This window comes from Salvia splendens, chromosome 15 (assembly GCF_004379255.2).
Source record: "Salvia splendens isolate huo1 chromosome 15, SspV2, whole genome shotgun sequence".
Lineage (NCBI taxonomy): Eukaryota > Viridiplantae > Streptophyta > Magnoliopsida > Lamiales > Lamiaceae > Salvia > Salvia splendens.
Genome location: NC_056046.1, coordinates 1727383 through 1742881, shown reverse-complemented (window position 1 = coordinate 1742881; position 15499 = coordinate 1727383). Strand labels below are relative to the sequence as shown.

General features: G+C 36.1%; 2 protein-coding genes across 2 annotated transcripts; both read right to left on the bottom strand.

Annotated features, from left to right (window-relative positions):
• Positions 1-6982: 6982 nt before the first annotated feature.
• Positions 6983-10161, bottom strand: LOC121769011 (IAA-amino acid hydrolase ILR1-like 4). The gene is made up of 5 exons (XM_042165650.1): positions 9653-10161; positions 9261-9386; positions 8211-8525; positions 8010-8138; positions 6983-7598 (listed from the first exon to the last, which is right to left on the bottom strand). The coding sequence occupies exons 1-5, from the start codon at positions 9998-10000 to the stop codon at positions 7191-7193; spliced, it is 1326 nt and encodes a 441-aa protein (XP_042021584.1). The 5' UTR covers positions 10001-10161; the 3' UTR covers positions 6983-7190.
• Positions 10162-11508: 1347 nt separating this feature from the next.
• Positions 11509-15466, bottom strand: LOC121769012 (RWD domain-containing protein 1-like). Its single transcript, XM_042165651.1, has 11 exons — positions 15320-15466; positions 14664-14729; positions 14508-14575; positions 14362-14395; positions 14167-14236; positions 13916-13973; positions 13470-13598; positions 12829-12920; positions 12341-12425; positions 12033-12108; positions 11509-11957 (listed from the first exon to the last, which is right to left on the bottom strand). Exons 1-11 carry the CDS (start codon positions 15324-15326, stop codon positions 11905-11907), a joined length of 738 nt encoding a protein of 245 aa, XP_042021585.1. The 5' UTR covers positions 15327-15466; the 3' UTR covers positions 11509-11904.
• Between the last annotated feature and the right edge of the window lie 33 nt (positions 15467-15499).

Here is a 15499-nt window from a genome sequence, read left to right as displayed (position 1 = left end):
GATAATTAAGTGGAGTTCATAGATCAAATGGATCTTTCTCTCCTAACATTATACTAATTTGTTTGGTCACATAACAAATTAAGTGGTCTTGAGTGGTCCATATGATTGAGCTTTTCTCCTCAACTAATACACAAGATTTGATAGTATTGCATGTGCCAATCATATTCGTGAATAATTGAGTGGTCGATAATATATTAATAGTAAAATTCACGTGTCAATTAGATCAATAGTCTCAATTTCAGCTTCACCGTTGGAAAATCTTTAATGATTCTACATCAACTTCTTCGTCTTGTTGATGACTCCTTTATTCCACTAGTTTATTGTTGTGTGTGAAATTAGGAGGGGTTTTTTCTCTTCAAACTATTTCATGTTGGATTTTTCCCTCGTATTACATACTCCCTAAGTCCCATTATTTTGTGAAACATTTGCTTTCAGTACGGATATTTATTATGTAGTGTTGTTTTGTGAGTTAAGTACAGAGAGAATAAAGTAAGATAGACAAAAAAAAGTAAAGAACTATATTTCCATTTGAGAGAAAGTAAACAACAAAGGAAAATGAGAATTTAATCTACGAATAATTATATCATTTTTCTTTTTTGGACATCCACTAATACTTGTTTCATTCAACTTTTAGTAAATCACTTCCATATTCCGTACAAACAAACTTGTGAGGCAAGAGTTGGACAAGATGGGGGTTCCGTACAATTACCCTTTTGGCACAGGAAGGTATTGTGTTGGTTTAATGATGTGGTAATAATTGTAATGGTTGAATGGGCAGGAAATCGTGGTCTAAAAGAATCGGACTGGGTTCGGATAAAGCCCAAGTGTCAAGCACAACGACCAATTTCCACGATCCAAGATGATCAACACGGACATTCACCCTAAAAATGGTTGATTGTTGCAGAGTCTGACGGCCATATCAAATGGACTTTATCTCCTAGCATTCTAGTTTTTTGAGGAGTCCTATTTGTTCACCTAACAACCTGTTTTAGTAAACGCAAAAACTGAGTGGTCCAAAGTTTCCACGTACTCCCTTCGTCCCTCTTAGCTGAGTCGTATTCCCTTTTTGCAAAAAAACAACTTTTCTTATCTCTTGCTTAACTCTCTCTTACTTTATTCTCTCTTCATCTCTCTACATTTTTCCTTTTCTACTTTATTATTCATTTGTTTAACTCACTTAACACAACTTTTCTTAAATTCCATACCGAAAAGAAATATCTCTACTATAGAGGGACGGAGACGGAGGGAGTACTATGATTGAGTTGTGGTCCAAGTATTACGTACATTCACGTGCCAATCAAATTCATCTACAATTGAGTGGTCCACAGAATGTGAAAGGTAATTACTTAGAAAGAGAGCCAAAGAAATGAGAGTTTACATGATTTTATGAAGGGGAGTAGATATTTTATCATTCATTCTTCCTAATAATAATAAAAGAATTCACACATATTTATATTTATTGCAAAAAGATCTCCTACAAATTAGAAAATAAATTAAATCCTAACAATTAAGGAATGAAAAATCAAATCCTAAACAACTATAAATCATAAAATAAGCTAAATAATAATATGGAGATTATCAGCTCACTTTGAAATAAAAGTAAAAGTCTAGGTTCCTGTATCAATTCTCCTACAGTTGAAATACATCATGCCCTTAAGGTGGAAGTCAGAAAAATGATTTTTATTGTCCTTGCTTTGATAATCGTTTGCAATCAAAAGTGCATCATTTAGCTACATGAGATTTCTTCATAGAGACATAGACGTAACTGATGATGACAACTAAAGGTTTTGGACGGTGGAATTTTGGATGAAATATGGTTTCCACCAAAGCTATTTCCTCCTCCAATATTTACTGCGATTCGTCATCGTTCTTGACCGTCTCTTCGATGATGTGATCAAACTTGACGTTGGTTATTGATAAATACGCAATTATCTCCACCATTTCTTCTGAAGAGCGGACCGAAAGTTCTCCCACGAACCATCTGGATTATTACTTTGGTAGTCTTGGAACCATTCCAATGCCAGATGGTCAAGCAACAGATCTTCTAACTAGTCATACCAACCAACCAACAGAGCTGGCTATGTTGTGGACTTTATAAAAAAATAACAAGGCATACCGACCCTACAAATTGAATGCACATGAAATTAACTAGGCATACTTTTGAAAGTACTCTTTTTTCCAGCTGGCTATGTTCAGGAGAACTTTATAACAAAATAATTGCATTGCTTAAACTTTATAAATATCACTGTAAAAGATAATTAAGTGGAGTTTATACATCAAATGGATCTTTCTCTCTTAACATGATACTAATTTGTTTGGTCACATAACAAATTAAGTGGTCTTGAGTGGTCCATATGATTGAGCTTTTCTCCTCAACTAATACACAAGATTTGATAGTATTGCAGTTGAAAGTGAAAACATGCAGTTAAATCATATAAATAAAAGTGGAACCCACACTTTATCTATGTGGACACACCTAATTGGATTACACTGTACATCTAGTTCAAAAACGTCATTCAAAATCAAGCTTCTGAATAAAAGCATTATTCACATTGAGAAAATTTAACTAGGTTTGCAAGCTTATCATTTTAATGGCCTCAAAAGTTTTCCGTGGGTAATTCGCAAAATTCTATGGACTGCTCAATTATACTCCCTTTGTCCCAGGGAAGATGACCCCTTCCTGGGATGGCACGGGATTTTATGCATATTAATTTTAAAATGTTAAAGAATGGAGAGAGAAAGTTGTTGGGTGTTTAAAGGTAGGAGAGATGAATAAAGTAAGGGAGATAATAAGTTGTTGAGTGTTTAAAAGTATGAGAGATGAATAAAGTAAGAGAAATAATGAGTTGTTGAGTGTTTAAAAGTATGAGAGATGTAAAAAGCAAGAGAGAGAAAAGGTTGTTAGGTGTTTAAAAGTAAGAGAGATGAATAAAGCAAGAAAGAGAAAAAATAATTGAATTTTTTAGTTTTTTCCTAAATAAGAAAGGGGTCATCTTGGTTTGGACGTACGAAAAAGGAAAATGAGTCATCTTCAGTGGGACGAAGGGAGTACATGATTCTGATTGGCACCTGAATTTAAGTCTGGACCACTCAATTATAAACTCTGGGACCATTCAATTTCTTACATTTCCTCAACATAGTGTTATGTGATCGGTCAGTGTTCGAAGAAAGACCACACTGTTCATTCCTCAATGAGGAAATAGGTAATTGGACCATTCAATTTCTTACATTTTCTTGCAATATTTATTTTCTTGCCGTTGGAAATTTTACCAATGGATAATATCTCTGGGTAAAAAAATTAGCGTCGTGTCTTTTACTCATGGCTATTATCCCTTGGTAATACCGTTTTCCAACGGATAAATTGATATTACCCACAGATTTGTTTCATTGGTAATTTGCTTGTTTTTTGGAGTGTGATGGTAAAATGAAGTAGTCCTATTATTTTTGCAAATGAAGAAACAAAGGCAACATGATTTAACCCCGTGGGTGTTAGGTGTTATTGAGTGGCACGGATTCATCCATGATCCATCTTTATTTATAGCTCAGGAAATTGATTCTTGACTCTTAAGAAGCAACTTTGAATCCCTTAATCACCTCTCTAACCATCTAATATGCCCACAACTCACAATATTAGTGGGCTGGAAGATGGAGATGGAGTCGTCGTGTTCGTTTTTCTGCTAATATCTCGTGAATTTTAACCGTGAGGGAGTTGATACGAGCATATTCCTAAATTATCTCTATATCTTATTATTCATTTAGCATTGATTTATCTTATCTTTTTCATAGTTAGTTATTGATTCTCCATATCTTTTGCTTAGGATATTATTATATTTGATTTACTAGATTTTGGTTGGATATTATTGTATCCCCATTAGAGGGACAAATAGAGGGAATAACATTATTTCAATGCTGGTGCGTCCATAAAAGTTAGTTTTCTTTTATATACATATTAATCCATTATATCAAATTATTTACAATTGTTACAATAATCCACCACAATAACTACATAAGATATAAGTGTAGTGTAATGTAAAGGACACGAGTTTTAAAAATTTATTGGAAATATATGGTCAAAATGGGTGCTAGGTATGAATACATACGTATGTATGAAATTAAAATAAACACGCCATGCGTGTTTGAAAGAAAAAGATGAACAAAAGAAACCTACTAGAAATTAATAGTACCTCCTAAGGTAATTAGGAAAACTTAAACAAATTCAAGGGGGGGTCGATGATTACCGAAATTTAGGAAAGATGAAATAATTTACAAATTCCAACACATTATTGGATATGGTGTTACTGTTACCATTTAATTAATTAAGAAGATATTATATACTGTAAATTACAAACATGGACATCGCCGGTTTGAGACTTGTGTATAGACATGCCCACCGGTTCCGGTTCCGGCAGTTAACCGCCCAACCGGAACCGGCGGTTCCGGAACCGGAACCGGAACCGGCGCAATATTCCCGAACCGGAACCGTCGCAATTCGGTTCGCGGTCCGGTTCAGGTTCAAGATATTTCGAACCGGAACCGTCACCGAACCGGCGGTTCGGGACGGTTCGGAACCGGCGGTTAACCGTGGAACCGCCGGTTCCGGCGCTTAAATCGAGGCAGGGGGATGGGGGCCGGTGGTGATCTTCAAAACCGGTCGAAACCGCCGGTATTTCGGCGGTTAACCGGCGGTTAACCGGAAAAACCGGCGGTTAACCGCCGGTTTAGTGGCTTTCGAGGCGGCGCGGAGCACGAGGCGACAATGGAGCAGCTTTTGCAGACGGTTCGTTGACCGAACCGGCGGTTTTATTTCGGAAACCGGCGGTTTTGGCCCGGAAGCAAGGTAAGAGAACTACGTGGGCTTTGATTCCTCAATAAAATTGTGGATACGTAGGCACCTCAACTTAAATTTGAAAAGTTTAACTTCGAAAGTTTAAGTTGAGCTCAAGCCCTTTTCAATTTTTTTTTTCCCCCTATTTCATAGATCATTCCGGATGCGGCTATGTTGTACTTGAAGATCATTAAAATATATTCCTCATTTGATAAATATCAAATGCGGAATATATTTTAATGATCTTCAAGTACAACTTAGCCGCATCCTGAATGATCTATGAAATCTTACCTTGGAATCAACCTTTTTTTCTTGCAAAATGTTGCCCATTTTCTAAGCAAACACATATCAGCACGCTATATACACATTGCTGCATTTCTAATAGGGGCAATTTGATCTCCCAAAGCAATCAATGCATCTCGAACACACATAGTCAGAACATTATTCAAGCATCTAGCATGGAAAAAATCAGAACAAACTATCTATTAGTACTAATTTTTTCAATGCTAGATGCTTGAATAATATTCTGACTATGTGTGTTCGAGATGCATTGATTGCTTTGGAAGATCAAATTGCCCCTATTAGAAATGCAGCAATGTGTATATAGCGTGTTGATATGTGTTTGCTTAGAAAATGAGCAACATTTTGCAAGAAAAAAGGGTTGATCCCAAGGTAAGAGAACTACGTGGGCTTTGATTCCTCAATAAAATTGTGGATACGTAGGCAACTCAACTTAAATTTGAAAAGTTTAACTTTGAAAGTTTAAGTTGATCTCAAGCCCTTTTCAATTTTTCCTTTTTCCCCCCCATTTCATTTTTTTTTAAATTTACCTTCCGAGTCCGACGAGGCGACGAGCCGACGCCCGACGACACTTGTAAATTATATTACATTGTTGTATGTTGTTGTATTATATACTTATGTGTAGCCAACATTTGTTGGAGCTAGCTAGACAGATTTTTCCATTAATTTATTTATGATTTTTTATTTTCTTATAGTAATCTTAGATTAAACTATTTATCTAATAATTAATTCATTTGTTCGATTTTCATTATAAAATTTGAAACAATTATTCACGGATGATAGATATTCACGTGTGATAGATAGTATTTGATTCCATATATAAAATATATTTATAAATCGACAATTTGGATGTGCCTATGAATCGACAATTTGAGTAGTCAGTCCACGGATGAAATTTTAATTATTTATTATAATAAAGTTATTGGTGGTGTCATCATTATCATGCCCATAACGGAACACTTAACTCCAAATTAATCCCCTTTAGAAAAAAAAAATCCGCCTCACTTTCAAGACAAAATTCCTTCGAAATCCGCCTCATCTTTCAAGAAAATATCATAATCATAGTGACCTTGGAAAATTATTAAATCTTTGATATTATTATTCTCTATATCCCAATTTAAAAAGTTACATACATTTATTTTAGATATGGATATTAACATTATATTAAATTGAGACGTTTATTTTGAACACCAAATTAAGAAATTATATTAAGGTTAAATAAAAAGAGAGATAATGAAATAAGAGAAATAATTAAGATAAAGTAAAATAAGAGAAAAAATAAATAAAGTGATTAGATGTTTTGGTTTTTTTTATCAAAAAATGACTCTTGAGACATTATATAAAAGGAATACGACTCAACTTAGTTTGGACAGAGAGACTTAATTAGAGAATTAGAGTGTTAAATCAAATCCTATGATATATTTATAAATTAATTCAACATAACTATCTAAAATTCTATAATCTTGTTTTAGCTCCATCAGAGCTAGTTTTTTCCCCATTAGATAAATTTAATTTAGAAAATATCATATCCAGTACATAGATATGAAAGTCTTAAAATGCCCAGAGTTGTTTTGGGGTAATTTTGGTACAAAATTGTGATGAATAGATGAATGTGATTACACCTTAATCTAGGAACTACCCATAATATTTTAAAGGTCAGCGTGCAAAACACATAGTTCAAAGACTATTTACGTAATTCACTCTAAATTTAAAATATTCTTTTGACAATTATTTCTTTCGTCCCAATTAAGATGAGATTTTTTTATTTACATGAGAATTAAGAAATTATACTCCCTCCGTACAAATAAATATTCTTAAAATCACTAATGCACTAGCCTTATGCCATTAGGCCCAATATAATTTGGGCCTACCTCAGCCCAGAAATTTTATACTACTATTAAAGGTGTTTTGCATTTATTATTCAGAACCAAACTATACATCTTTCAGTGAAAAATGTAGCACTAACAATTAAAAGTGATCCAAAACCCAATCCAAGATTTGGTGTGATCTGCAAATATGCAGCCAATTCCCACATAAGTTTGAGCACACCAACCCATCTCCATACTCACAGCTCATCGTGTCGACGGTGATCGATCACGGGAGCTCCCATCCGGCTGTCCGAGATGTACCGGACAACTAACGATGCGTGAAGAGCTGCGCCCACAGCAAGGCCACCTTCGTTGATGGTGAAATGCGGCGAGTGATGGAAGGTCGGCTGCTCCAGCGTCTCGTCTTTCATCCCAACGAAGAAGAAGTAGCCGGGCATGATCTCCTGATAGAACGAGAAGTCCTCCGATCCCATCAACGGCTGCATCTCTTTCACTCCGGCCGTGCCAAGCATTTCGCCTGCAACTTTCGTAAAGAGTTCGTGCAGATCATTGTTGTTCACGGTCGGGGGGAAGAAGATCTTGTTTTCTGCTTCGAAGTTGACGGTTGCGTTGCATCGTAGCACCGCGGCTTGCCCTAGGATAACCTGTGAAAAAATCAACGCTTAGCCGAACCTAAACATTCTTCGCGTTTATATGCTAGCCATAAACCTTCAAACACTCGATCGAATGTTTTCAATATACAAAATATGCAAAAACTAGAGCACTCTCAAGGTGGCCGGCCGGTGAAATTCAGATCACCACTTTTCTAGCTGGCAGGAATCGACAGCTCTACTCAGAAAACAAGAATCTCGAACAGAACAGAGAATCATTGAAGAAAACGAAAGCATTGGTGGTAGATCTCCGAGTTCATAATGTGACCGATGAACACAGGGAGTTTTCTTTTTAGTTCCAAATGTGGAGAAGTTTAAGCAAAACGCAACCAACTCAACGTGTCTAAATTAGTGTGGATCTTGAAGAAATACGAAGGCATAGTTCGAGGTTCCCAGCATTGTTACCTGTTCTATTCGCTGCTTAAGATGCAGCAAGCTCTCGCTGGAAAAGGCACGGAAAGTGCCACCAATTGTAACAGAATCCGGAATGACGTTAAACGCGTCTCCACCTCGGAACTTACCAACCGTGACAACCTGATCAAGCAAAAGAGTGAATTAAACAAGTGATGTATGGTCTGTCTTTTTCAAAACGAAAGAGATTTTTACCTGAGAATCGAGAGGATCAGCTTCTCGAGAGAGTAGATGCTGTAAGCTGATAATCACGTTTGATGCAGCTAATATTGGGTCTATCGAGTGCTGAGGAATGGCTGCGTGCCCGCCTCTCCCGCTTATTACAGCTTCAAAGAAGCCACTCCCGGCAAGGAGAGGACCAGGCCTAGTCGAGACTTCGCCTGGTGGCAAGAAAGTACTCGAATGGATACCAAAGATGGCCTCGACATTCTCAAGTGCCCCGTCTTCTATCATCTTCTTTGCCCCCCCACCTCCTTCCTCTGCAGGTTGGAAAACAAGCACAACTGTTCCCTGAAATATTAATTCAACGAACCTCAATAACTAGGATTACCAATTCTGATTGTGGTATAGATTTTCTGATCTCCCAGAGCAATTACAGCCTAGTCTTCGATGTACAGATTCAAACACTAGGTCCATATGTACATGAGCTGAGGCATGACAAAGCTACAGATAAAGGGATGAAGCTTCTAAAAATATAAACATCCACAACAGCGAGGGAGCTGTTCTACTTAGCTTCTCGTGATAATCGACTTGCCATTTTTATACTACCATTTCGATTCCAGTTTCAGAATTCTGCCAAGATCCCATATTTATCATGGCTTTGCCTTTCTTCATTTTTTAACTGTCTGCTTATAGAAAGATCATTTTCTAACTAGCTAATTCTATCCTTGCAAAAGCTTCATTGATATAACATACATGATTTATAAGACGGCCCAAATGAAACAAACATATTATGGCAAACAAAGACCAAGCCCGACAACAAAACGTGCCGAACAATAATAATCTCTACTAGGGATCAAACCTCAACTAAATCACCCTCACTAGCTCAAATCGACTCATTTGACATGGCCAGAACTATGATACTCTTGCACGAGCATACTTATGCACACATATCTCAGAAAAACAAGACATTTCATGTATAAAACAAAATCAGGCACAGAATATAATCAATTGTGATCTCATGAACATTCAAGAACACCAAGTATGGATGATCAAACGTGTTAAAATCATAAACGAGAAGTAGACCTTTAGGAGGTGGCTGTGGTGTTGAAGAATCTTAGCTGCACCAAGAAGCATAGCAACATGAGCATCATGCCCACAGGCATGCATCTTCCCATGGTTCTTACTCTTGTGATCCCATTCCACCATTTCCTGCCCAAATCAAACCCTTTCACATACACCAAATACCACCACAACAAAAGGGGCCAATCCAATCCAATCCAATCCAATCCAATCAAATCAAATCAAATCACCATTACCACTTCCTTCAATCAAAACAGCAAAAGCAACAATAAAACAGGAACCCAATTCAAATCACTAAACAAACCAAATCTCAGTATCAAACAGTCAAAATACCCAATCAACCATTTCAAGACTCTCACTTGAAAAAACACACACTAACACAAAAACACACAAACCTGTAAGGGAAGGGCATCCATATCTGCTCTAATTGCAACAAAGGGAGGCTCCCCTGTGCCAATATACCCAACCACACCAGTAATCGCAAAAGGGTACTTGTACGGAATCCCCATCTTATCCAACTCTTGCCTCACAAGTTTGCTCGTCTCAAATTCTTCATATCCCAGTTCAGGATTCTCGTGTATCTTTCTCCTAATCCCCACCATCCAATCAAAAACCTCATCTTTCTTGGCAAAGTTGAGGAAACTCTTGGGGATTTCATCAGGACTCAAAAAAATTTCTGCAAAAATGGGTTTGCAAAAAAACAAGTTGATGAAAAATAAGAATAACAGCTTTGAACAACTCATGACTTCTTGAATCGTCTCTCCCTCTTCTTCCCTCAATAGTTTTTTTCTTAATCAAAAATTTTTGGGGCATCAGCTAAATATTATTCAGCCCCAAGAAAAAAGATCAGTTTTTGAGTTGAAAATTTGTGTTTTTCTACTTGGAAGCTGCCTCCAATTTCGTAATAAAATACATAGTTGATTTATAGTGTTCCATTAATAAATTTATCATTCTTTTACTATCCAAAGAGCTTAATCTTAGTAAAATAATTGTGTGCGGTCCACTAAATTAATTAGTAGTAGTAATTACAAGAAAATATCACCCATGCATTTTACACATGTAGCATAACAAAATCGGTATTTATATTATAAATTTAATTCAATAGTCATCCAAATTTGGTGATCTCTAATGTGAGAGCCTCATAGGAGGGGCGAGGTTGAACATTTTATGAATTTTATTATTTTTTTAATATATCATAAATTTATAGCATATTAAGTTTGGAAGTAGAATTTATACTAAGTTAAGAATTGTGTATATTTATTAGAAATTAAATTGGATTGAATGAAAATCAATCTATCAATATAGTAGTAGTAGTATTACAATTAGATGGCACATATATCAATCACAATGATTAGAGATAGGAGTAGAATTACTAAAGCAAATGTGTTGGTAATAATAAAAAAAATACTATTGTATAGTTTGCACAAAATTAGGATGATTAGATGCAAGATTCTCCTAGTGAAACTAACCATATTTATGATAACTTAGATCAAAACGTAACACGTAATTTTACATAGCTCAATTTATTAAACACAACGTTTTCCAACAAGAAAATGATGTGCATTTTTTTTGCCATGAACCCTAATGCGTACAAAAAATAGAATTTTATGCACGTGCATCAAAAGCTCAAAATAGTAATTTTTTGGAATATAACAAAAGTAGGCGTAGATTTGACTTAGATTTAGAAAGGCCTAACATAATGCAACGTGTTGCACCGTCACAAATTACTCAATTTACTACACGTGTAGAAAATCATTTTTCTGATTGTAACATATCATAGCCCCTTTTCCGGCACATGATTAATAGAAAAAAAAAATATGCTTTTTTTAATTCACATTGAGGATCAATACGTCATATGCCACGTAGACCAATACGTCATATGCCACGTAGACCAATACGTATAAAATGCTTCATTTTTCATTTTCACCATCCTATAAAAATATGCATATTCCATTTTTAAAAAGTTATACTATCAATTTAAGTGCGTAGATCTCACTATCCACTAACACTATTTTAACTATCATTCTACTCATCTCTCTTACTTTACCATACTATTTTCTTCATCTCTTACTTTACCAGTTTTGTCTTCGTTCCCGTGGCATACCCATTGCCCAAATTTTTTTTTGGAACAGAAGGAGCAGTATTTGTGGACATTTTCCCATATATTAATGTTATAGTGTCTCCAAAAAATTAGTAGATTTGATAATCGTGATCATGGATTTTGAGGTATACATGACATAAAACTGGAAAATTCATGAAGCTGACTACTTATCTCAATAACAAAGTATAGTACATTTACTACTAATCAAATAAACTGATTATGCAATAGAGAGCAAAAACAAATATACTAGCAATATGAACACCTTGATACATAGTTCTATAATGCAATCGAAAGCCTCTTAATGCAATACTAGTAGGTAGGACCTCTCAGAAATTTGTCGATACATAGTTCTATAATGCAATCGAAAGCCTCTTAACTCATGTAGCAGAAAAAATTCACTCGCTTCGCGTACCAAGTCGTGTAGGGCTTTGATTCGAGACGAGTATAATTGCGGTCTTACCAAGGCTTAAACCATCCTGTGTTGTATTTGGTTTAGCGTTTAATGTGCTAAAGAAGCAAAACCATTTCACGCCCATCGAATCATCTTTAAGATTCTATTTGTTCAGTTAAGTAGTGCTCGATCATGTCATCTTCATCAACTGCGCCAGCGAAAAAAATGCGTGTCAAACTATTTCACGGAAAGATGGAAGAGGGATTTGGGAAGGATGACTCACCTTCGAAATCGTCATCATCAAAGTCAATATCTTCATCGATTTCTTCATCATCTTCAGCAGCAGCTGCAGCACCTTTCTGGATACACCGAATTGATGCAAGGAAAACTTGTTAATATCTCAACGGAGGCATATTCTAACTATAACGTGTTATCCTAATAATGCACAAAAAAAAAGGATAACAGCACTTCAACACAGTCGAACATGCCTAGAAGGAAAAGTCTATACTAAACGACTAACCAATTTGCATGATTATATAATAAAATGTGCAGAATCATGACAGCAAATAATGAAATGGAAGGAGGAAATACCGCGGAAGCCCTTCCACTTTCAAACCACTGCCTGCCGGAAAGTCTTTTCTCCTTTGGAGCAGAAAGTGCAGAATCCGGCATTAGCCTAAAATGGTAAAGAAAATTATTTACAAAGAAAAAATATATTCAGGTTTACAAATACATATGTTGGAGTACATGCATGCGAATCCAAATTTCTCTTCCTCCACGTTGATAAAAGAACAGAAAATGTAGTCTTCATTTATGAGTGCATTAGCATAGTGTTCAAAAAATACACAACCGACTCACAGGCTTTAAACAATATAAACAATACATGACAGCAAACATTAAATCAAGAGAAAATCATATCTAGCCAGCTTGCCATAGAAGGCATAATGGGATTCAAATCCATAACCCAATCATGAGATCGCCCAACCCACAAACTAGACCACCCGAGGGGATTCGTTCTCCTAATTCACGTTTCCATGGGATTAAATCATTAAAGAAAGATGTAAGATTATGAAACTCACTTGGCTCTTTCAAGAGCTAATTCTGCTTCAATTTTCTCACGCCATGCCAAAAATGAGTCAACAGTAACAGGTTCTCCATGTGGTATAATAACCTGAAAAGCACCGGAACCAAAAATATTAAATAAAGCAATGTAGAAAGCGGGATTGATTCCATATAAAAAATTCCCACAAGGTCTTTGTTTTTTGAAATTTCCACAAATTCATGATCCCTATAATAAGAAATCCAACAGATCATACAACTTAAAAAAGGTTTTTAAGTACATAGATCTTCAATGGTTTCTGCCAGCGACACAAGATTATGCCAATACTTAAAACTGACACTATCATGCCCATACAAAGGCATAACTTCAACTTGTAGTTCCATTTTTGGTGGCAGATGTGAAAAATCTTTAGGAAATATAGAAAGTGCGGAACCACCCTCGTAGCTGAAGGAATTTAGCATGATAGGAAGTAGTGAACATCCTTATGTAAGATAGTGATGGCACAGGGAAAAGCTTAAAATCTTCATATAGTTTTTTAATGGAAGGATGAATCATGAGAAGTAACACAAGGCATGTTTTCCACAAGTTTCTGAAAAGAAACAGTCCTTTAACACACAATTTCCACTTATCAGACACATTTAACTCAGGAAAAAAGAATACCTCGTCTTTTGCTGCCTCGTCTTCCTCATCATCATCATCCCCAGCATCTTGGGCAAATATTTCAGAGAGCCATTCCTGAGCTGATGTAACCAAAGTGTAAACCATTGCCATACCAAGATTTTCTGCTGCCTGTAAAATGAGCATTATAAAATACCTTGAGGTGTAGACTTGTAGTCGTGCGGAAGACTAAATATATAGAGATCAAGATAGTAGCTTTCATGAATCATGATTGAATAGAGAAGAAGCAATGCCACAATATACTCGCATTCACCCAGCACAGAGGGCTTCCTCCTTAATTTTCATATAATCATTCTGGTCAAGTTCTTGCATTTAAACTCAACCAGTCACTCATAGCTGATGGAATGAAGCCATCTTATGAAATATTATGTGAGAAAAAGAAATTATAAAGAGACATTCAATGAAGTTACACGCATTTTATGTCTCACCTCTTGTTCAAGCTTTTCCTTGAGAGCTCTAAGATCTGATGTGTGAATTCCTTTCAAACTGTAAGAATATGCAAACTCTTCAGATATAGAAAATTTCATCAGAAATTTGTTGGAACTTTTGGCAAAGTGCTTTCATGTTGAAGGTGTAGAATTAAGTCCTACCAAATTCTAAAATATGATTCGGAATTTACTGCTAAACTAGTGAATCAACACACACATTAAAAAAATTCACAGAATAAGATATAAGTGACCTTTTAAGATTGAGAAGCGGAGGTTCATCAGGATAGTTTTCTGTGTGTGAGAAAGTCAAGGCCAGCCGTACTGCCAAAAACAGAATTATGCCAAGAGCTATTAGTCACTTAAGAAAAAGCCATCATCAGGTACGACTTATGAACACAGCAGATAATCTTTAAACAAGAACAAGGGTGGCAAGGAAGTTGTAGAACCTGACGGGATATTTGAATCATCCACCTCATCATCCTGTTGAAATAAAGTAGCAATAAGACCAAAGCAATGAGCAATATAACTTAAAGGTTGACTCGTTAAGGTTTAGTCAATCATTATGCTGCAGTACATGCGAATATACGTTTACCTGGGGACTGATGGTTATCTCAAAACAACGATTCGAAGTATTCAGACCACTTTCGCTTGAATGAATTTCTGGTAGAAGCAATTCACTAGACAGATTAAGTTATAGGGTTTAGGCGCATAAAAAAGAGAAAAGAAAAGGACATAGCGCAACACAAACCTTTGAACTCATCCATAAGGATTGCTTCCAAGGCTTCGATTTCCATGTCCTGCTCCTGCTTGTAGTCTTTAAATATCATCGTTGCAAATCCAAATGAAAATAAAATAGAGAGTTAGATGTTTTGCAAGCGAAACCAGCTCATACACATTACACAATCAAAACTAAAGACGTTCAATCCAGACCATCGCAAATCCCAACTCCTAAGCCTTTCAAACATCACAATTTTTATATTTTTATTTTCATTTATTCCATCACGAGCACCATAACAGAATAATAAACTCAGCCACCAAATTCAGCTCAGCTCCTAGGATCTCAATTTGGGAATTTTCATCACAGGATCAGTTTCACATTTTCTCCGCTATCTAGCTTTGCCAAAACCTACTCAATAGCATTTTTATAAAGAGAAAATATTCAAAATCAAACCTCATTAAACCCAGCAACTCAAGACAAATTTTGACCCACTGAAAGAGAGAGAGGCAGATCGCCCCTCAACATTGAATGCATAGAATAGAACTATTAGCTCAAACAATTCCAAAATCTCATTGTATAAGGGAAAATGAAACCTTGGAAATAGTACTCAGTGCAAAAACCAGTCTGAACCCTAAAATCAATCTTCGGTATCAACAAAAAATCCGATTCAATTTCACGAACAATACCTGTCATGGCTTCGTTGATGAATTCTCCTCTCTCTTCCTTCGATTGCAGAAAGTAGCAGTGGTAATGAATACACTTTACAGTTTACAGAGAGAGGAAAAACCTAATCAGAATACAGTGGAGGCGGGCGGGACCCACAGTCTAATCTGCTGTGCTCAGCTGCACAGAGCCTCATACAAAAG

Coding starts and splice junctions, on each gene's coding strand:
- LOC121769012 (XM_042165651.1), bottom strand. Junction 14,576..14,663: donor CCTTATGGATGAGTTCAAAG/GTTTGTGTTGCG, acceptor TGCTTCTACCAG/AAATTCATTCAAGCGAAAGT. Junction 11,958..12,032: donor TGATGATGACGATTTCGAAG/GTGAGTCATCCT, acceptor TCGCTGGCGCAG/TTGATGAAGATGACATGATC.
- LOC121769011 (XM_042165650.1), bottom strand. CDS start 10,000: ATGAGTTGTTCAAAGCTGTTATTCTTATTTTTCATCAACTTGTTTTTT. Junction 9,387..9,652: donor TGGATGCCCTTCCCTTACAG/GTTTGTGTGTTT, acceptor TGATTTGGGCAG/GAAATGGTGGAATGGGATCA. Junction 8,526..9,260: donor ACCACAGCCACCTCCTAAAG/GTCTACTTCTCG, acceptor TTAATATTTCAG/GGAACAGTTGTGCTTGTTTT.